Consider the following 22439-nt stretch of genomic DNA (forward strand, 5'->3'; position numbering starts at 1 on the left):
TATATTCCTCATAGTGGAATGAAATGGGATGACTTAGGGCCTGATCTAACTCGTACTGAAGTCAATGCAGGTTTTACACTATCTTCAACGGGAACTGGATTATGCCCGTAGAGCAAGGACAAGCAAGAGTGGACACATAAATTAAAGCAAAATAGGAAGAAATTCCAAAAAGAGAGTGTTGCTTTTTCAGTAGTGATTTAAAACCAAATTGTAGAACCTCTATTGCTGTAGCAGTTCAAAGATCAAATACGCAAAGCATTTGTGAATACACATTAAGAATAGCCTTGTATACTGCAGGATGAAGTGAACTAAATGATCTATTGGATCTTTCCCACCTTTACTGTCTATAATATTCTAATTTAAAAAAATGTATACAATGAAAATGAAAGGCCAAATTCTACTCTCAGTTTCATTGGTGTAAATCCCACAAATCTGCACTGAAACCAGTGCAATTTCTCTGGATTTACAGTTAAAGTAAAATTTGGCCACAATTATTTAAGAATAATATTCAGAGAGATCTCAAATAATTTCAAAAGGCATCTGCAAATATTTTCCTGCAAAACAGGTATCCCTTTGCTTAGCTATACAAATGCTCAGCCACGTCAAAGTAGAATCTTACTATTTGGAGCTTCAATTACCTGGCTTTGGAAGGAAGAACTTGTCCAAATGTCTTTTTCACCCACAAATAGAGGAACTTCCTGGCCAGATGCCTGGAAGACAAACACAGGTTAGTTGCCTTTCTGCATTTTTGTACTCAATCTCTTAATTCCATGCAATGTTTTTTGAGACTCAGAAGCTTGATACATAATAACTACAATACATAACACTAAGGTCCCAATCGTGCACAGACTTAAACACACATTTAACTTTAACCATCTGAGTTGTCCCATTAACTTAGGCATGTGTACCATTGCAAGACCAGGGACCTAATCAGGACATACTTAGCTGGGAAATCCATGTAGACAAGATGTCTCCTCTGGAACCTATTTATACCTAATGATACTAAATAACAATGATGGTTGCTTAATTGGGATGCTGTCAGGTGATTTAATGGAGCTTAGGCCCTTCTGTGTTTCATTTGCATGGTGACTATCTGATTCCATAACAGAATGGCTTTTTCTAAACAATTTGTAGAGTGGGTCTTAGATCACAGAACCAAGAGCTAAAATGCCTGGCTAGATTCCTATAATTATCTATTCATATTCATCTTGTTCACTACGAGTTATTTACATTTTCCTACAGAAGGAATAGCAAAAGATCTCAAACTCCTCATAAAGCAAACCATTCAAAATATAGAATCAGCCACAGTGAGAAGGACAGTCATAGTACTACTTTGTATTTAGCGAGCACCTTTCCCCTGGAAATCAAAAACAGTGGGTATTATTAGTCCTATTTAACAGATGGAGAAACTGAGCCACAAAAAGGATAAATGACTTTCTCAAGGTCACTTAGCAAATCAATGGCAAATATGAGAGTAAAACCCAGGTCTCATGACTTCCAGTCCCATTCTAATCACTAGAAAATGCTGCCTTCCTTAGTAGGATTAAAAAAACAAAACATACAGAGCACAGCTTTCACTATCACCTGATACGGAGTTCTTTTAACCTCCCACCTCGGTTCCAGGTGTATGTGACCCGATACGGAACCAGATGACTCCCATTCCAACGCTGATTCCCACCAGGCCGGGGAGTAACAGATCGTCCAAATGCACGAACTTTGGGAGTATGTAATTTCTGGGCTGCATCTGTCTTGAAAGATCTTAAACGTAAAAGGAAAGAGAAAAAGAAATATCACTTGTAAGGTCAGATTCACAGTTAGCAGATGTTAGTGTCTATGTGACCTCATCCATACAAAAGTATCACACTAAAATCACATATAAAGTTAACACCTGCAGACAGTATTTTTAAAAGTTTCATTTGATTAATTTTCATGCTCAGTAAACTGTCTCCTGAAATTTCTCAGTCATTCCCCAAAAGTTGCCATAAAACATGGTGATGGGAGCACAGTGTCCAAGTGCAATCATCCCATTAATATTTCCTCTTTGTTTTAAAGGTGACATGGAAAAGAAAGAACGTTGGTTTGTGTTCTCTTTCACTTCATTAATATTTATAAAGACCTGAAACTTTTGTGCAGGTGGGTTTGAACTTGTTGTTCTGTTTATTTTTTACCTTCTGAATAAAATAATATTACCACCTAGTATTTTCTTACCTATTTTTGCTGAAAGATTCCTACTAGAGTACTGAAGTGGGAGATTTCTCAACCTTCAGTTAAAGGGCAAGAAGCATTTAATCTTTCACATAAAGATCCTTTCTCCTAGCTGTGCGCAGACAAGTGAGCTAAATACCTTTTTCTTAAATAAATACTACTACTACTACTAGTAGTAGTAGTTTTAAGAAATCTGACTAAAAATCCCTTCCTGTCTCTTAGTACTTGTGATGTCACAGTCCTATTAATTCACTAGTGTTCCATATAGTCTTACAGGAAAGATGAGACCTGAATTTCCGAATTGAAAAACAAGCAGGGAAAAAAAGAACTTTTCTGGAAAAAAAAATTTCAGACCTTTATTCATCATAAAGAAGCCAAACTAGGCAAAACATTTTTCCCCTTTGCAGGTCATCTTTAAACAGTTTGTCTTAGTCAAAGTGCAGTTCCATTGTGAAAAGTGACTTTAAAAATGGTGTTATGGGATTCCATGTTTAACATTCCTGATTGACTTTATGATAACAACCACAATTTAAGACCAGCTACAACTTGTTGAACCAGTTGCATCCAATTTTCCTTTCCAAAAGCAAACACCGCCACCACCCTCCAGATTTGAACATTAGAACCATAAACACATTCCTGAGCTCCCCAATAGGCAACAGAGGCTTCATCTATACAAATAAAGTGGAACAACTTTTGAACAGATGTCTATAAAACATTGTTAATAGCATCTTCTGAGTGAAATACACAGGTAACAACTTTATTTAGATCCAACGGAGTTGGATTGATAGAAAAACAAAATAATATAACTGCATCCTTTAACATGGGAGGGCCTATCCACTATTCCTCACCTGCCCTTGGATTTTTTCTCCATCTTTCCTCCAATCTTGGGTACTCTATAATCAAATCCACTAATCTTTCTGGAATCTCACGTGTTAGCAGTCAAACACCTTTGGACAATATACAAGAATTATTTTGAGTTATTTTGGGTGAATCAGTGGTGCTTATATGACACGTACATTTTGTATCAACTCTCAGGTGCACCCCAACCACTTCTCACGCAAACTCACCTGAATAAAATAGTAAACAAAACTTCTAGATGTTCAGTCAGTCAGAATGATGGACTGCTGAACATTCACAACCCTCTGATTTTATAAAGTTGATCTCAGTGGGTCTATTCAGTGAATAAATGTCCAAATATCATGATGAGGTCCTATATATGCATTTCTAATGTGCCCATCTCCATGACATCTATGTGCTCAACAGACTGGTTTAATCAAATAATGCAATTGGACTGCTCAGAATTTTTAATGACACCTGGTCCATATGTATCAATATCACAAATAATTTGATGTTTTTTGTTAATTGCCCCATATACAAAGGAACTGAAAAATATGAAGCATGAAAGAACTTGACAGCTGGATATAAACAGAGCAATCTGATTGGCTGATAGGGATGCCACACCATATTGATAATGCCCAGTAAGTACACAAGTCTAATTTGTTTTCCTTATAATAATAAGCTGCATTTCTTAAGACAGTGAATTTACAGAGGATTACTCTGTTTCTCAGGTTATTAAAGTCAAGGAGCCTTTGGATTTGTGCTTTAAAGAACCATCAAATCATGCCAGACACATCATACTTAGTGTGACTTATTGCTCTTTAAAAAAACAACTTTCTTAAAGCTGAGCAAATTATCTTTGTTGTAGACTATTAGCTTGGAAAATTTAGCCTTTTTTTTTTTTTTTTTTTTTTTGCAACCTTAGAACCTTTGTTTGCTGTTGCTTTTTTGCAATACAAATTTCAAGGCTAATTTTGTCCAGTTTTGATTAACAGAAAAATACCTCCCAGATTGCGACCTTTTATTTCAAATTTTAACTCACAAGGAATAGTGCATGCTACGTTTATAAACCCCATGGAAATCAACAGTTATGATGAAACACTGAGACACCCTAATGATAACATCAGTCAAGATTACTTAACTCTTGAGACAACAAGGGATGTCTAAATAGAACTGCTGCTGTATAACCAAATCCTGGTATTTATATGAACCTAGGTCCCAGTATCTAGACATACTAGTTATGAGCCAAGATACGAGAAAACAGATAACAGGTGAAACTGCCTCAAACACAAATTAAGAAAATGGAATACCAAATACAACCCCTGATCCTGTAATGAATTCTGTGCAAGTGGACCCCAGCACAGAGTCTGACTAAAATTAATTCGGCTCTGAAGATGCAGGGGTCTGTCTCCATAGAACATACTGTAGGATTAGGGTCTAAAAGAAAAGTTTCTCTGAGCAAGGCATGAAAGATTGGAATGAAAGGGACATTAAAGCCTCAATTCTGCAAAGTGATATGAGTGAAGTTGGACCCCTGTGCCAATGGAGAGAGTCACTGAAGTCAATGGGGCTCTGCCCACAGTGAACTCCTTGTGGGATCAGGGCTGAAGAACCAATGGAGAGAGTCACTGAAGTCAATAAGGCTCTGCCCACAGTGAACTCCTTGTGGGATCAGGGCTGAAGAATCCAAATATACTCATTTTCAATCAAACTTTCATATGATAGATAGATAGATAGATAGATAGATAGATAGATAGATAGATAGATAAAAACACACATACTACAGAACTACACAGTGATGCGCCAAACCCTTGCAATAAACACAATGAAGATGTTATGTCTGGGGTCCTGGCTGTAATGTAATAATAGTAACCTATCTACTACAAAGATATTTGTATTGTGCTGGTCTCTGTGGTGTTTGTACTTTCCCTATTTAAAGGGCTGCAAAACATTAATAACAAAACTAGTCTAATGCTTTATATTGACCAGACAGTTCTTGGGAAGGACACCTTCTCACTTTGAATTCCAATCCCATTCCATTTTTGAGAGTTCACAAATCCCCTGGAATCTCTATTTCCCCTGGCACTACAGGGAAGTGTCATAGATTCAGAACAATCCTGTTATTATGGACGACAGTCCCTGGGAGTCTGGGTTCCTCTGGCCCAGAGTCCAGCATCAGAACCCCCTCACTCTCATGTGCCTTTCTCTTTTCATACCCAGAAAAGGATCTGAAAGGTGGGAGAAGGGAAGGTTGTGGCTTCACAGCCCAAGCTCAGCCTTACTGTATTCCCTCAGCTGCTTTTATGAGTAACCAGGATCACTTGTAGGACCCCTACATTTTACAGGAGGCCGTGTGCAGACTCAGCAGTTCACAGGATGGCTAGACTCCCCAGTCACAAGGCAGGAACAGGGAGACAGAGTACAACTCACAGTCCCATAACCCACTCCTCCAGCAGCAGGACCAAGATTACCTTGACAGGGGACCGACTCACTGCTCAATCTACCAGTCTTCCAGCAGGACACTGAGGTTGACTCACTGTCCTAGACCCACCCCCCACAACTGTGGGACAATGGGACGGGGGGGGGGAGAGGAGGGGGAAACTCACTGCCCTAGAACCACACACAGCTGTGGGACCGGGGGGGGGGGGGCAACTCACTGCCCTAGAGCCACCCGCCCACACACACACACAGAGCTGTAGGACCTGGGGGCAACTAACTGCCCTAGATCCACACACACACACAGCTGTAGGACCTGGGGGAGAGGGGTAACTCACTGCCCTAGAGCCCCCCCCCAAAAAAAACTATGGGACCGGGAGGGGGTCAAACCACTGCCCTAGAGCCCCGCTCTGTAACCGGGGGACAATTCACGGCCGAACCCCACCCCCCACCAGTGGGGCAACTCATATCTCTCACAGCAGATGCCGTGCGGAATCGGGACCAACCCGTGTCCTAGCGGCTCCTCCCGCGGAATCCTCAGCGCAGCCTCCAGGCCCGCCCGGCGCACCGCCTCTATCACCATGGTGACGAGCAGCAGCAGGACCCCAGCCCGTATCTCTGAGCGATACGGTCCTGCAGCGGCCTCTAGCGCCTGGGAGGGGAATGGGGGAGAAGGAAACGCAGCCAAGGCCCATCATGTCCTCTTTGCCTCCTCAGTGCATGCCAGCTCCCACATGGCTATTTGGTATTGTGAATGATAAGACCCAGCAGCCACGGGGCGAAGGACATGATCTTAAACACCCACATCCTGCTCTGAGTAACCTCAAACAATCCCATGGCACATTCTCTGGGAGCACCACTCAGAGCATGTCCCCACTCCAGCAGCAGGTTAGGGGTGCTATATGTAGCCAGCTAATAGCACTTGGAACTTTTCACCTTCAGCACTAGATGAACTGAGCCTTACAAACACATCTGCAGACCTAACCATTATCCCTCTTTACCTCAGGTACAAAGAGACAAGATCATACAATCAGCCAATGGCAGAGTTGGGAAGAGAGCACACGTGACTAAGATGCTCTAGGGACTTTGGGGATGAAAACTGCTATACTAATGTAAGTAAGTTATATTATTATTTAGTTATTAGTTATTATTGGTTTTGAGGGGACAGGTAATTTTGAATGGCTTTCCTGGCTAATAATCTACTTCTTGTGACCAATGTCTATTCTTCTAAGCTTGACAATGTCCCTCTCAGACCATTTGCTAAGCTTGATCCCCAAAATGTCAAGCTCATTCATGAACCCAGAGTTCTCCTGTACTTCAATACAGGCAAAATTCCCCAGGGTTTCTGCCAAGAGAGAAGCCATCTGTCAGTGTCCAAATAAAGAATTTTGTGGCCCTGTGCACAATGGCAATTGAGGGAACCCAACCTTCCCTGCCACCAGGTGGATGGGAGGACCTGGGAGGGTGTTGGAGAGCAAGCCTCCCCACACTCACCCTGCAGTGACTTCTGTCCTTTAGTGCTGGCGCAGCTCCCCAATCCTGTTTTTTTGGCTCTCTCCACAGTACATAGGTAGGGCCCTCCCCTGCCGCCTCATCCCCTTCCTGCCCCACTGTGTGTGTGTGAGAGAGAAAGTGCATGTGTGTGGTTTGTTTTGGTTTTCTGCCAGTGATCACGGGCCCTCCTAAGGTGGGGGCCCTGTGCAAGTGCACTGAGTGCCTTTGGTTAATCTGGGCTCACCTTCTATAGCCATCTTCATGACATTGCTTTGAAACTTGCTTCTTAAGCACAAGGCATATTAAAGAATGCAGTCCTTATGTAGACAAAATTCCCATTGAAATAAATTTATCTGCATGAGAACTGCAAAATCAAGTCTAAAATCAGCCTAAAAGGGAGTAGTGTATCTTGACACAGTATTGCATTGGATTAATCATCTTTTGCCATAGCTGTAGAAAGAGGAAAATATAGTCCTTCTTATATATTGCTACTTTATGAAGTGTGTGGCTATCTCCTGTTTTCTAAGGTGTTATAAGAAGTTACAAAATAGCATTTTAGCTTAGGATGCAGAGATAGTTACAAAAACTACAGTTAAACTAATCAAGTTTGCAATCATTTCAAAGTGTGTATCTACAATATTTTACAAATACAAAGTAAAAAAAAATCCATATACCTGATGCAAACAGCTATAGTAGCAATAATGGCAAATACCATGATTATCCTGCCCTAATTTGTAAAATCTATTATGTCTCCCTTCTAACAAATATCCCTGGCCCTAGAAGTGCTATGTGGTTCCAGATATCTGCCTCAAACCTCACATGTATTAGGCTCTGATCCTAAACTGAGAACTGCACAGCAGGTGGACCCTGACAACTAAGTGGAATCCCACAAAAGACAATGGGTCTCTGTGCAGACACAGGGTCTACCTACATAGTTTCTCAAAAAGACCTTATAGTGGGCCCTTCAAAACACTATACCCTGTAGAGCTCTTGCTTAACCCTCAAGTATGACAGTTGGAGCAGTGCTGAAGAGGTCTTCATCCTGCAATAAACTAATTAAGGTGGACAAAGAGTAGATCAGCCTGGCAAACTTGCTGTACATGGAAGGTATCAAGTGAGGCCATTTTTAAATGTTTGTTTAAAGATATCACTGACTTGTAATGTAAGAAATCTTCATATAATATTGTTTCATTCTACAATAAAGGTTGATGTGAATGTATTATCTAATATAGACCTTGTGTTTAATTGGAAAATAGTTGAAGATAGTGACTTTTGCCCCAATCCTGCAAGTTGCTCCACATAGTCAGATCCCTGTACTTATGTAGAGTTGACTCAACAGGGCTCCTGTTCTGAAGTTTTCACAACTGGGACCCTAAATGAAGTTCTGTGAACGTAGGGGGTCCACTTACCTGGACCTCAATGCAAGATCAAGGCCTCAGATGCTGTTAATTAAAAAGTTCTATAAACAGGTGTTGGAAATATATTCTCTATTTCTTGCTAATAGCATACCAGGAGACTGAGAATAAGAAAGATTAAGTAATACAATTCCCTGTTCTTATTTTTCTCCTGTTATTATGTAGACATACCAAGTTTAACTGGTTTGAGAAAAGAAATGCCTCATTTTGGATTGATTTAAAGGGTAGTTTTTTAAAACATGTCTTTGATGAAGAATGATTTTGCAGTGTGTATATGGGTCCCTGGCAGGTGAGTATAGTGCACATGACCCTCTTTCCCCCACCCCAAAACACCCCACCTACAAACAACAAAAATAACTCTGTACGACAACTAAGCACTGGCCCGGCCTAATAAGTCTCTATCAGCTTGTGTGCACATGGCCCTTAAACCATACCCCCTCCCCCGCCGCATGGGCTACATGGGCACCAGCTTCCATCGCAGGGCTGGCTGGTGATAATGCCTGAGGAGTCCTCGCAATCCGTCAAACCATCGGTCTCCGATGGCTATGTCTATAAAAAAAAAACGGTCCTAGGCTGTGATTCACTTTTGAAGTTCGATATACGGAGGCGAGAAGGCGCCATACAGCGGGAGACTGGGCTTTTCAGTCAGGCATTACAGCCGAGAGCCCCCGGGCCGGGCAAGCAGGCCGCGCCTGCGCGGTGGCTATTAAAGGGGTAAGGGGGGGGCTCTAGAAAGCCCCGGTTACGGTGGCTGAGAGGAGACAGAGTGCGAGAGTCGGGCAAATCGGGAGAGGGCGCGCGAGCGAACGAGCGAGCTGGAGAAGGGAACGGAGGGGTGGGGGAGTAGCGGCGGCGCGAGCCGGGGGTGGGCAAGCGGCCGGGCGGGGAGGGAGCTGTGTGTGTGTGTGGAGAGCGTGGCGCGGGGCGCTGCTGGGAGGGGGGGTGGAGAAGCCGGTCACTAGGGCTAAGTAACGCCGTGGGCGGCGGCAAGGCCTTGCGAGGAGCTGAGCGCTCTGGAGGGGACCGTGTCTTCCGCACAGTGAGTATCCTCTTTACCCGGGGCCGGGGACCCGCACTGCCAGGTGAGACGTTACCTGCGCGGTGCCTCGGTGTCCCCGCTCGCCACCGGTGTGTTGGTGTCTGGGCCCAGTAAGATAAGGCGGCCCTGGGTCATCTTTTCCCCTTCCCCATCCCGGATGAGGGCCTCCACACACATCGCAAACCTATCGCTGTGTGCGTCAGGTCACCAGTGGGGCGGGTGGAGAGTGGCACCTGCGCTGGGGGGGTCTGTTGTGTCTGCTCTCGCCAGCCATGAGGCTGGGGGTGCCTCTGACTTGTCAGCTGTGTAGGCTTGCCAGCAGTCCCTTACTATGAGGGACAGCCCCTATTTTTTCCTTTCTATACAAAAAGAGTGCTGCAAAAAGCAGCAAGAAATACCCCCGGTGAATATAAGTGCTATTGTTAACAACGATATTGATTATGATAATATCAGGAAGAGTGGTGGGGCAGGGGTGCTAAGAAAAGTTCCTTATTTTTGAAATAGTGTTGGCAACCATACAGAAACAGTGGCACTCACTCGCTGTGTAGGACTCTGTTTGCTCTGCAAGCCATGGCTTGGAGGCCTAGGCTCCTCCATGGTATTCATGTGGGTCCTGCATGCCCCAAAATGGGGTGCAAGTGACTGTCATGGCAACTAGGTTGCATAGGCATCTAGGACTTCCCAGCATGAGGCAGGGGGCTTTCTATCCAGTCTTTCTCTTTCATTTTATGAACTTCCCATCTGTATTCTGTTTCTGTCCCTGTGATAATCTCTGTTGTGCTAAAGCTGCTTAAGAGCTGGGTCTCTGAACTACAAAGGTGTCTAGGTGCCTATGATTAATTAAAATATTTGTTCTAGAGCTGTTAATTAAGATATTTTACTGCCAGTTATAGTTTAGGTGCTCAACAGCTAACACATCAAACAGTAAAAATATATTTTGTGACATGTACTTTCTTATGTTAAATGTAAGTTGACGACAGTTCCATGGGCAGTAAGGAAGGTGTACGCTATAAAGCCTTCAGCTGTGTTGTCTATTTTATTAACATAATTCTGTTTGTTTGTTTGTTTTTTAAATCAGGTCCATAGTCAAAGGCTTTCAAGTAGCCATGGATAAGAGAGGGGCTATAGCAGAAATGGAAAATGGTGACACTTTCCTTGACTTGAGCAGAATAACAGTAAAATCTCATCGTTACACAAAAGTAAGCTAACTTCTTTCTTTAAAAATTGTATGAAACACTTAGATTGAAACTGATCAATTTTAGGGAGACAAAAAGTCCTGTGTTCCTCATAGGCCTTGTCTAGAGTAGGATTTGAAGGTGTGATATAGCTATATATTAGCTAGCATCTTTTAAAGGTCTAGTGTAAACAAGGAATGCTGTCTTAAATAGATACTACAGTGAGGTGATAGTGTCCATGTGCCTCACAACATGTGCTAAACTGATCAAGTTGAAGCCTATGCTTGCCCTCCACTATGCTTTAAAATGTGTTGGCAAACATGTGGTGGCTAACACGTGATAGATAACATGTTTTAAATTCTAGTCTGTTCAAGGCCCAAATGGACATCATACCAAACGTGGAGGAGAGTCCTTCTAGGAGCAAGGATAGTGTCTCCTTGGAATGTTTAATTCTCATGTGTATAGCTGTATCAAATATGGCTTGTAAATACAAACTATACGCGGATGCCTTGTGCAGTGAATACAGTTTCAGAACTTACTTCATAAGTTCAGTCGTGAACCGGGGGAAGCTGAGGCCATACATAAGACACTAACAGATATTTAAAGTTGGAAGAAACTTTAAAGTATTGACACTGTCTTATAGTTATGATGCCTTAAGCTTTATAGTTCTCACCATACTCTTATGGTTCATGCTCTTGCAAACTATCCAATTCTTGTATATTAGAGATAAACTGGTAGCCCACTTCTGTTAATGTTGGTATTCTGCATTGGCAGCACTGCTGAAACTGTTTGCTTCGCTGTGGGAAGACGTGAGAACTATTTTGTTTGCTATGGTGATTAGGATTCAAACAAATTAAAAAGATGTTTCCTGCCCTGGAGAGCTTACAATCTGAATATAAAACAAATCCTAACAAGTGGGTTTAATAAATAAAAGGATGCAGTTACAGGAGAAAGGCCAAGGGTAACCGATAAGAATGCAGTTACATAGGCTAGGTAGTATATAATGTGAGTTGATTCCATTACTCTCTCTTGAAAGTATGTCTCAATTTTAAGACAGACTTTTATTAATCTCTTCAAGGTTTTTTGCTAAGTTTACTTGTCTCCATTAAGTGAAAGACTAGCTTCTTTCAGCATGCCTTCTAACACTGACTCAAAACCTATTTTTATAGATACATATATTTAAAAAAAAAGCAAGATGTATACAAAGATCCTTGCTTTTTGTTAGACCTGGGCTCCTTTTATCCTCTAGCTCCATTGGTTTTACTTGTCTGCAGATCACTGTACTCAGTTATGTATAAAATGCTGTCATTTTTGTTTTGTAATGGGAAAGAACTTCAAGTGAGGGAATGAAATGTTGGGCTCAGGCAGGGTTATTGGTTGTTTTACATCAGTAATGACTCATCAACTCCCAAAACAATTTTTTTTTTTTTTTTGAGCAGGGAGGTGCAATTAAGCTGCTTAAATCTTGTGCATGTCTTCCCCTCAATCTTTAGTTCTGCCACTGTGCCCAGTCCCCTTTGCTGTTACCCTTCTCAGTAGTTTGAGATGACTTGTGTTGGGAGGGAGAGTGGAAAGTATAGCAATTTTCTCTAAAACGGAGTACTGTATGTAGCTTCCTTCAGATTCTAGTAGATGCATATCATTTGTTGGGCCTGAGGTGGCTGATAATCAACAAGGTACATCTTGTCCAACAGCTAAACAGGTGCCTCTGCCTTGCTCCCAGTTCCTACTGGCATAGGAAACAAAGATCCAAGCTTGCTCTTGAATCCTGATGTGTGAGACCAAGACTGCTAATGCCCTGGAGTTTTGCTCCTCTCCCCAGGAATGTGCTGCCATTGCTTCTGCGTTCCCAGCACCAAAAATAGTAACAATGCAATATTAATTTCTCTGGCATTTCTGTGCCCCTCATTTTGATCAGGATGCAGTTGTTAAACTAATGGCAGGATACTTCTAGTCTCATTCAATTGATATTGCAGTTTTAGGGGCAATTGCCTTCTGTCCTCCCAAAGTGAGGAAACATGGTAAATTACGAGAGATGTTAACCCCTTTAAAAATCTTAAGTTATCTGTTCTCTTAAGTAAAAGGATTTATTCTATGGTTTAGCTAATTACCGGAGCACCTTTAAATCCATGTGAAAAGCATAATGATTAGTCACCAGATTCCAAACTAGTCTGAACCACTGATGGTCCAGAACACTTAGTGGTGCTTTGTGGAGAATGGCTATTTATTCTCCTTGTTTCTAGCTGCTAGGAGCATAGTTTAATGTGATTTAATATCTGCTATGTAAACAGTCACTGCAGGCCCATTACATAATTACAAATGGAAGGGCCACATGGTGATGAGTGAGAGGGCAGTTGATCCACACATCATAAAAGCTTGCAAACCCTTTGATCTAATAGTTTTCAAAAGGTGACCAGTGTAGGTTTTTTTTAATAATAACTAAAATGTAGTTTTTTAGCAATACTTAAAACTTGTGTTCCAAGTGCTGTGCAGATACTAATCCACACCATCACTAACAGAAGTATAAGTATTATTCCCACTTTATAAATAAGGGAACTGAGGCAGAGATAAAATTGCATCTCAAAGGCTGCATAGTCAGTCACTGAAAGAGCCTGGTCTAGAACACACAGGCTCCTGACTATCAACCCAAAGCTCATTATTATAGCTTATGGTGTCTCATGCTTTGTCTAAACCAGTAAACTAAGTAGCTGCTTTTGACCTTTGCATTCATAGAGAACTTGGCAAACTTGTACTGTTCAGGCCTGGTCTACGCTTAAAATTGAATTGTGGATTTGTTTGCACCCCTGAGCAGCATAACTACGTTGACCTAGAGGTTAGGCAGCGAAGTTGACTGAATGCTTCCATTGACCTAGCTACTGTCGGTCAGGGAAATGGTGTTCTTGCACTCATGGAAAAACCCCTTCTATTGGTGTAGGCTGCATCTACACTACAGGATTATGCTAGCATAGCTGTGGTTCTACATAGTTGTACATTGCTATGGATGTTACCCAGTAGGCTAGACAGTCTTTGGTTGATATCTGCTTTAGATATCCAGTCATATTTTGGATGATCTTGCTGCGCTCAAATCTTCCTTTTTAGGTGAAATAAGGTGCTGGCTTTTCAGCCCCAGGTGTTTTTTGGTATTTCTAATTTGCTTAAACTTAATGTTTGCTGTCAGATGGCTCAATGCTTCATTGTCCATGCAGACTGCAAATCTTTTTTTTAATCCACTCATCACAAGCCTCAAGCATATAAAAACATAAGGATGGCCATATTGGGTCAGACCAGTGGTCTGTCTAGTATCCAGTCTTCTGTCAGTGGCCAGTGGCACATGTTTCATAGGGAATGAACCGAATAGGTCAATTATCAAGTGATCCATCCCCTGTTGTCCAAGCCCAGCTTCTGGCAGTCAGAGGTTTAGGGACACCAAGGTGTGCAGTTGCATCCCTAACCATCTTGGCTAATAGCTATTTATGGAGCTATGCACATGATCTTATCAAATTTTTTTGAACCTACTTACACTGGTGGCCTTAACAACATCTCCTCCTGCAATAAATTCCCTAGGTTGACTGACTGGATTGTGTGAAGAAGCACTGAATCATTAGATTCTAGGGAGAAGTTGCCTTTTCAGGCTAGCTTGGTGCTGTATGTCCTGGCTACTGCTAGGATCCCTTTATTCTTCTGGCTCCTTCCTGCTCGGCACTATCAGTTTGTCTCCCTGATTCCTGAACTAAAACAACTTGAGAAGGAGTAGGGTTAATCAGAAACCAACACCCTCAGTGCCACAGTGATGTAAATTGCTGTCCAAAGAACTGATGCCGCTCCTTTTTCTGATTTGCTCCATTTAAAGCACAGAGATGATGGCTGGTCTTCTAGTTTATCTTAAAGGTAACTTCACAGAGTATGCTGTAATAGAATGTGGTGTTTTTTAATTATTTTATTTGAAGCCTAATAGTAAAGGGGGAAGACTTAAATGTGTGGCATATATTCATTCTACCCAATGCTGAATTATGAATAACTACTATAATATAAACAATATATCTAGAGAGGACTCGGTGCTGTTGAGTTAAATCTTCCAAATTTTAATCCCAGCTCTGCTTCCATTTAATCACTAAAATTGGGATAAAGCTTGTCTGCTTCACAATTGTGTAGTAATTGTTTAGTAAATCTTATCACAGCACTTTGAACATAAAATTATAACTGTAAACCTAGCATGAAAATTACTTTCTTGCCTTTTTACAATCACTGATACTTAAAAAAAAATCTCATAGAACTGGAAGGGACCTCAAAAGGTCATCGAGTCCAGCCCCCTGCCTTCACTAGCAGGACCAAGTACTGATTTTTTTTGCCCCAGATCCCTAAGTGGGGCCCCCTCAAGGTTTGAACTCACAACCCTAGAAGCACTCTTCTGTCAATTAGCTTCATCTATGCTGGGGGTTTTGCCAGCGTAGGTGTGCTGCTCATGGGTATGGGTGTTTTCCCATGCATTTGACATAACTTATACCAGCACAACAGAAAGTGTAGACCTAGCCTCAGAGCCTATGTCAAGAAAAAGGCCAGTCTTGTGCATTACTTTATTTTTAATGTAGACTTAAGATATTAAAGTCCTTGTTCAAATAGTCTGTTCATACTTATTTGAAAAGTCTATTTGATTTTCTGTGAAGTACCAGAAACCTACTTTAAATAGATGAAATCCTTGACCATTCTGGCCATTCAGTTGCCCTAGTATCCTTGTTCTGGCCCAAATATTGGGTTGATCAAGACAATGGGAGGTGTGATCATATGCATTCATGAATGGGTTAGTTTTATGCAAATTCTGCAACTTCAGTGGCCTGTTTTGCTAGTACCTATTTTTTAATTAGCTTGGTCCACAGAGTAAATTCAGATTTCTGTCCTCTTCTCCCTCTGCTTATCTTTGATTATAATTAGTTGGTCCAGCTCCGCTAAAGGGAATTTTTGGAATACTCCTAGTAGATAATGCACTTAAACCTTTAGTACAAATTTTAAAATTTGCTCTGTCTCTTGCTTCTAGCATTCTTGTGTAATCTGGGCTGTAAAAATTAATTTTGGAGGATTTACTTGCAAAATTCAGACTAAAATCAATTAAAGTAGATTCATTACAATTTGGGGGGGCACAAACTGACATGCATAAGTATTTGTGTAAGCTGAAACCCAAATATCTAAGTAAACCTAAAAAAAACCCCAATCCCACCAAACACAGATGAGCTGTCCAAGAGTAACTAATGCAGTTAGGAGCTATCAAGCCGCCTTAGCTAGCATGTTAAAGGTATCCTTGCTAACAACAAGAACAGGGTGGATTTGATTTAAATCACTAATCAGGAAGACTCCATTTAATCAACAAGAATGCGCTTTTTGTAGAAATCCATGATTGTTACCAACCTGAAGATCCTGCATGTTCAGACATGTTCCTTTCATCTTCAAGGCAGCTTCTTCCTGAGAAGGAACATTTCTCATGATGTTTCATTTGGGCAACCAGGCCTTGCATTTCTTTGTTGCACTGTTTGCATTTTGCACACATCCCTGTCTTACCCACAGGTAGAGGAATGTCATTAAAATATTCCCAAACTGGGTCTCTCTTACGGCCTGCTGCCATTATAGGTTTTCCCCTTTGGTGAGAGAATGGTACGGTAGATCTCCAATCAATGAAGGCTACACTCAGAAAGACCTCAAGACTTCTGGAATATGCTGCTCAAACCGTTTTGCTCTTGTTTCTACTGCCCGTCCCTCCCTTCTCACATTATCTCCAGACTTCTTTTCCTTGTCCAGATCTATTCTGCCCCCAACAATCTTCTATTCATTGAACTTCTTGAAACTTTTTACTTTTAGAGAGAAGTAAGGGATTGATTCTGTGTACACAATTTTTCAGAAGGACAATAGGGTTGAGGTCTGTTTCTCACCTCCATATATTTATTTAAAAACACTTTTTGCTGTTAACAAGTATGTTATCTCTGGAGACACAAATCCAGTTTGAGAACTGCAAAACTAAGCATCTCTGATGGTATCTTCTAGACTGAGCACTGAGTCCCATTGGGTAGATAGAAAGATTAACCTAAATAATCTATACAGGAGCCCCTGGAACTTCATAAGATTGGGTCCCTAATCCATGAACTATTGGAGCTCATCTACAAAATGTTTCTTAAACATTACATGAATATATTGTCTCATACTTTAGAATTTATAATCTGTATTCCATGATGAGATATCTTTGAGCTATAGTGATAGGCTTTTTCCTCAAGCATTTTGTCCAAAAAATTTTGGTTTAAATAAAAAAATTGATTTTTTTTATGGAAAAAAAATCATTGATTTTTATCCACCCTGAACAAGAATGTTTTGTCCCTCTTTTCCCCTTCCCCCAAAAAAACAGAACACTGAAACTCTTCCAGTATTTTTGATCTCTACTAAGAATTTAAAACTGTCTCAAATTTGTTTTTTCTATCAGTCCAGGATATTTGTACCATTTTAAAAAATCCTTTTAATGTGCTTTAGCAGAGGGATATAACTAGCCTCAAGTTATTCAAGGATTTGCATCTCCCAAATGTTTCTAGTCCACTTAAAATTAAATGTTTTAGCACTTCCTGCAATTAATGAAGTTTCAGCACCACTGCTTCTGTCTTCGTTAACTTTGAATCCATATGTCCCAAACTCTAATTTTTTTTGCTTTATCATGGGATGTGAATTATTTGCTCCTAGCATCAATAGCACATAATCTGTTTTAAAATAGCTCTGAATCCTCTACTTCAACTCATGTTAAAATCAGTTCTCTGAACAAATTGTTCAGTCAGAATCATAATGGTCAGAAAGCATGGTCCCTCAAAGGATAAACAATTTGAAAGAGTTCCCATTGGATTGGCTTGTGGCAACATTGTACCACCTAATGCTTTTCTGACAATCACTTTCAACAATCTCATTTCACTCAAGCCCTCCCCAGCATCTAGACAAAGCAGCTGCTTGTTGCTCTTGACCAAACTGAATCTGTCACCAAACCTGATGTTCTCCTTTGTTTGGGAATGCCATCTGTTAGATATCAGTCTCATGTTGCTTTTCCGGAATACTAAGCTGTCACTTGTGTCAATAGGTAGAGAACCCTTAAATTTCACTGAAACTCCTAATACAGATCTGCATTGATTCTTTATGTATAAAGTATAACTTAAATAAAGGCTTATGTGAAGAACACATCAATTGCTATGTTTCTACTTTGTCTTCCCTCAAATTGACATTAATAGTGAATCCTACACCCAAAATAGCTAGTATCTTAACCTTTTATCAAAGTTCTAATCTATTGGCAATCCAGCAAAAGAATGAAGGAATACATAGTTTCTAGGTGCACTGTATTGCTTCAGTTAGGGGGCTTTCATTGAATTGAAGTCTAACTCTTCTTGAATCAAAACTCAAAATTGCAATTTTGGTTTGAATTGTGACATCAGTCAAACTTTTTTTAAATGTTACTAAAAATTTTATTTCTATATAAGGAGTTCAGATCTAATCTTAAATTAATCCTTCTATAGTTGAAAGGCTCTTATTATGGCTGTGCAAAAGCCCATCTAGATATAGTTTGTGTTGGAAGGATGACAGCACTGTTGCAGCTGAAATAAAAAATGGACCTGTTGGTAGACTCTTTCAAGTATTGCAGTAATGGTAGTTGAATTGTACTTTGAACAAAAAATCAGATCAATATTTTGGGAAAACATTCAGATTAGTTAACGTCATCTATGATATTTAAACAAACCTGTATGCTCTGGAACAAGGTTTGCTTTCTGTTTATATCCTACCCAGGTGGGAGTCAGAACTAACTTAAAGCTTTTCCTTTCCAGGAAGAACTCTTGGATATTAAAGAGCGTCCCCACTCTAAACAGAGGCCTTCATGTCTTTCTGAAAAATATGACAGGTATTTTCTGGTCTTAAAATAAACTTGACAGTTTGTTTTTAACTGGATAATCTTTTTTTTAAATTCCACAAGAAAAACCCTTACCATCAAAAGTACTTTGTTTATCTTAATGCATTTAAGTCCCCCACCAAGGCTTGTTTTAAGCTAATCCCTTTCAGAAAATAGACATAGGGTGGGGTAGTCTGAGCAAAGTATCTTTAGCTCTATAGCTGGTATCCATACTACTCCTGTGTATGTTTACATGGTGTATAAATTGTAGCATGAGAGAAATGCACCAGAGGATAACTGTACATAGTATAGATATTGCAAGCTTACAAAAACTAGACTTTAGGCAGGGAAACCCTTTTCTTTCACTTAATATTGCCTGTCTCCCTGGTCCCTCAGTACCTGCAAAAGGACTTCTCTAAGAATTGAGAACTGTCTAGAGGCAAGGTTGGGTGTATCCAAGTTTAATATAGCTGTCCTAATACATCTGGGTTGAAACCTGAAACATAGCATTACTTGCTACAAGGTTTTTGTCAAACTACTTCTGTGCCATATTGTGGTACTTCTGTGAGCCAGATAAGCATCTAGGTAGAATGAGATATATATTTAAATCCAGGTGTTGATGGTTGGTTTGATGCACTTGTCACTACAGTCATTGGTGGACATTATTCAATATTGCCTTTCCTCAGCTGCAAAGACTCCTTTGTATAAATTCCTTATACTGACCTTCTATTGTTCGATACTCCTCAAAAAGGCTTAGTTAGTACTTTCACTTATTGCAACATCTAAGGTGTAAAATAGAATTAGATTAAACTTAGAAAGAACAAGGCAAACTGAAGCTGTGAACTCCTAATTTAAGAGTATATAAATTTGAAGATAAGATAGTGGCGCATCAAAAAGGAGAATTATTGGGCTTTGAAATTGTTTGCAGTTTGAACCAACGACACTTTTTACTTTTTTTTCTTGGCAACATATAGCAATAAGTTGTTATGGCAACTTTGCTTTCTCATTTCATTCACTTTAAGATTGAAGGCACATGCATTTCTGGCTTGTACTATGAATGATTTGCTCAAGAGGGATCTGTATAGTGGTAAGATTAGTGTCTTAACCTGTCTCCTAGGCAAATGACAGAATTGTAATTGGTGTTAAAGGAAGTCCTGTTAACACATAACATTGGAAGAGAACAAATCTTATTCTTGGAAGATAAATTGGGGATGGAACCTTCAAGTGTGAACTTGGTTTCATACTACTTTGCATATTTAGCATGTATCCCTGTGCTATCTTTATACTGATATTTGACACAACTCTTCCACATTTTCCTACCTTCATAAAGATATCTGGCATACCATGTAAATGGGCCAGTTTGAGGTAGGAAACTGGATGCAGCCTTGAGTTGAAAAGTCAGAAGCACAGATCACTAGTCAGAGTGCAGCCCTTCTAGCTTAAGTATTACTATAATGGATTAGTGGCTTAAAGCACATCTTGTCTTTATTAAAGTGAACACTTTTTTTAAAGGGTTTTGTAATTTTATTTGCATAGTGATGGCGTTTGGGACCCTGAGAAATGGCATGCATCTCTGTACCCAAGTTCAGGGCGAACCTCACCAGTGGAAGGGTTCAAAAGAGACTTGGATTCAGACCGGACTTCTCTCATGCGCAGGATAGTTGGTGAGTGCACCATTTTTACAATATGAGGTGCTCAATAAGAACCTAGGGTAGTGGCAGAATTATTCCCTGATGGTTTACAGTGGTGGTATAAAAGTGAGTGCGGGAAGTGTTAAATATAATCTGAAGGAAAGAGGTCTACAACTATAACTTTAGCAAAATCTCTGCTTTAGCAACAGTGGGAGTGCTAGTGCAGACTGGCCACTAGTCGTCTTACCACTGTGTAATCGCCTTCAAAGGAGGTTCAGACTACCTTCCCTTCCCCTGCCCCCCCTCCCCCAAAAAAAAAGCACCTGTTGCTAGTCTATCCCAGTACTTACTAGTGGAAATACACTATTGGATTTTCCCTGTAACTGTTTGAAGTTAAGGCCTCAAACTTGTTTGTTCTCCATGAGACACTTGGCTAGGGCATTAAAGGCAATAATTCCTCAATGTCTCTCTGTAAATAAATAAAACCCCTCCATGTTCTAGTTTTGTTTGATCTTTTTGGATATCATTCCATCAATATAAATTTATAATGCTTCACTTCTCATCACACTTTTTGTGGCAGTACTTTGAGGTTAGGAGATTCAAACAAGGAATGACTTGGAAATGATTATGGCTTTATAGACATTTGAGATATAAACTATTTTAACTTTGTATTTCTCTAGGTATAGGGAAACATCTGTTTTCAAGTACTTGTAGCTAAAATTTGAGTATATTCCAGTGTGTTACAAATGGGCTCTGTAATTCCACTGGCTACTTGTCAAACTTTCAAGTTAATCTGTTCTCAAAGTAACACAGCTTCTCTAGAACACTACTCTTCCAATCCGCAGATCCTAGGGAGCGGGTGAAAGAAGATGATTTGGATGTAGTCCTAAGTCCCCAAAGGCGGAGCTTTGGAGGAGGCTGCCATGTGACTGCAGCTGTCAGCTCACGTCGAGCGGGGAGCCCTTTGGAAAAGGAGAATGATGGTGTTCGTGTTATTGGTGGACGTAGGATTGGAAGTGGGAGAATCATCTCTGCCCGCAACTTTGATAAAGACCACCGGGGTGGTGAAAAGGACATGCGTGATTCTAGAGATGCGAGGGACAGAGATCGTGAGAGGGACTACAAAGACAAGCGTTTCAGGGTTTGTTCTCATGACTGTGTTTTCATAATAAATTTGATGGGGTCTCTGCCTATTCAATTCCTGGTCTTTCAAATGATATCAACTGTGGTGGTTTCTGGTGTTGGATTATCGATCTACTAGATGAGTTTGAGATTTTAAACTTCCTTGTTACAGATGTCAGATGGTGGTAACATCATGGCAATAACCTGTGAGTGAAACAGATGACTAAGGAATTTTTGGTGGTTTTGGTACCCCAGAAGTTTGATAGTTCTTGCTCCATCAGAGTAGAACCCTGCCTAGTATATAATGTTATGTGGCTTGAATGTAATCTTTAGTCTTCTGTGGAAGGTGACGTGCTCTTGTGCCACAGTTCTTAAAGAAATCCATTTCATAACTTAACTGGAAACTGTCACTTACCCACCATTAGGAAGTGACTTGTGCCCTGAAATATGAGCATGTATATATCTTCCAAAACTTGGTTTTAATCCTTAGAGCAACTGTGGATATTAATATAGGTGTCCAGTTCTGTTAAGATCTTTACCTCCATGGTATCTTATGACCATGACTTCCATAGGCTAACTATTCATTGTGGGGAAAAAGCATGTTCTTTTAGCTGTTAAATTTGCTGCCTTTCAGCTTCACTAAATGTCCTTGTGTGTGTTAGACTGTATTCTCTTAAGTAGGATAAAAGATTACAATTCCATATAGTTAAGTATCACAGGACTCTAGATTAGGTCTAGTGTTAACATTAAACACATTCTCTCAAGTCATTGATTCTGCAATACTAAATTGGGTAGCATTGCAAATATAGCTGACTAAAGTAATGCAAAGGCCCAGAGTCATGGAAAAATAGGCAGAAAAAATTCTCCTTGGAGGTGGGGAATACAAACTAACATATCTGGGGAACAAGTTTGCATTGTAATATGGCAACAAACAGGGTGGATTAAAAAACCAAACTAAATCATTAGGTGGTCCCCCTTTTTTTTTTTTTTTAAATCTAGTTAATTGAAAATGTAATATATAGGCAATTTAACTTAAGGTTTAAATTTATCAATCATTTAAGTTAAACAAAAAATAAGCATGGTTGCTGCCAAGCTTTAAAGAAAGTTAAAATGCTGGACTGGTGAAACTTGCTGGGTAAGCATTTGGAACCAGAGTTTGTTGAAGTGCCAAACCAGCTTTTGACAGCAGGA

The 22439-nt window shown here is 40.3% G+C and overlaps 2 protein-coding genes across 7 annotated transcripts in view; one reads left to right on the forward strand and one right to left on the reverse strand.

The window, feature by feature from the left end:
• SFI1 (SFI1 centrin binding protein) overlaps window positions 1-6063 on the reverse strand; it is a 53337-nt gene extending 47274 nt beyond the window's left edge. For 2 of the 3 annotated variants that reach the window (XM_034790853.1, XM_034790851.1), the window contains exons 1-4: window positions 5956-6057; window positions 3055-3152; window positions 1585-1765; window positions 639-710 (exon numbers count right to left, since the gene is read on the reverse strand). In XM_034790853.1, coding sequence (XP_034646744.1) covers window positions 639-710; window positions 1585-1765; window positions 3055-3076 — 275 coding nt within the window. In that variant the 5' untranslated portion in view covers window positions 3077-3152; window positions 5956-6057. Of the gene's footprint in view, window positions 1-638; window positions 711-1584; window positions 1766-3054; window positions 3153-5955 lie in introns of all 3 variants that reach the window. The other variant, XM_034790852.1, reaches the window with a different exon arrangement.
• A 3212-nt stretch (window positions 6064-9275) lies between these two features.
• The window catches only part of EIF4ENIF1 (eukaryotic translation initiation factor 4E nuclear import factor 1), a 37253-nt gene continuing 24089 nt past the window's right edge, over window positions 9276-22439 (forward strand). For 2 of the 4 annotated variants that reach the window (XM_034790759.1, XM_034790761.1), the window contains exons 1-5: window positions 9276-9426; window positions 10505-10625; window positions 18434-18507; window positions 20032-20159; window positions 20972-21267. In XM_034790759.1, coding sequence (XP_034646650.1) covers window positions 10533-10625; window positions 18434-18507; window positions 20032-20159; window positions 20972-21267 — 591 coding nt within the window. In that variant the 5' untranslated portion in view covers window positions 9276-9426; window positions 10505-10532. The remainder of the gene's footprint in view (window positions 9427-10504; window positions 10626-18433; window positions 18508-20031; window positions 20160-20971; window positions 21268-22439) is intronic. The other 2 variants (XM_034790758.1, XM_034790760.1) reach the window with 1 other exon arrangement.

This window comes from Trachemys scripta, chromosome 15, assembly GCF_013100865.1.
Source record: "Trachemys scripta elegans isolate TJP31775 chromosome 15, CAS_Tse_1.0, whole genome shotgun sequence".
NCBI lineage: Eukaryota > Metazoa > Chordata > Testudines > Emydidae > Trachemys > Trachemys scripta.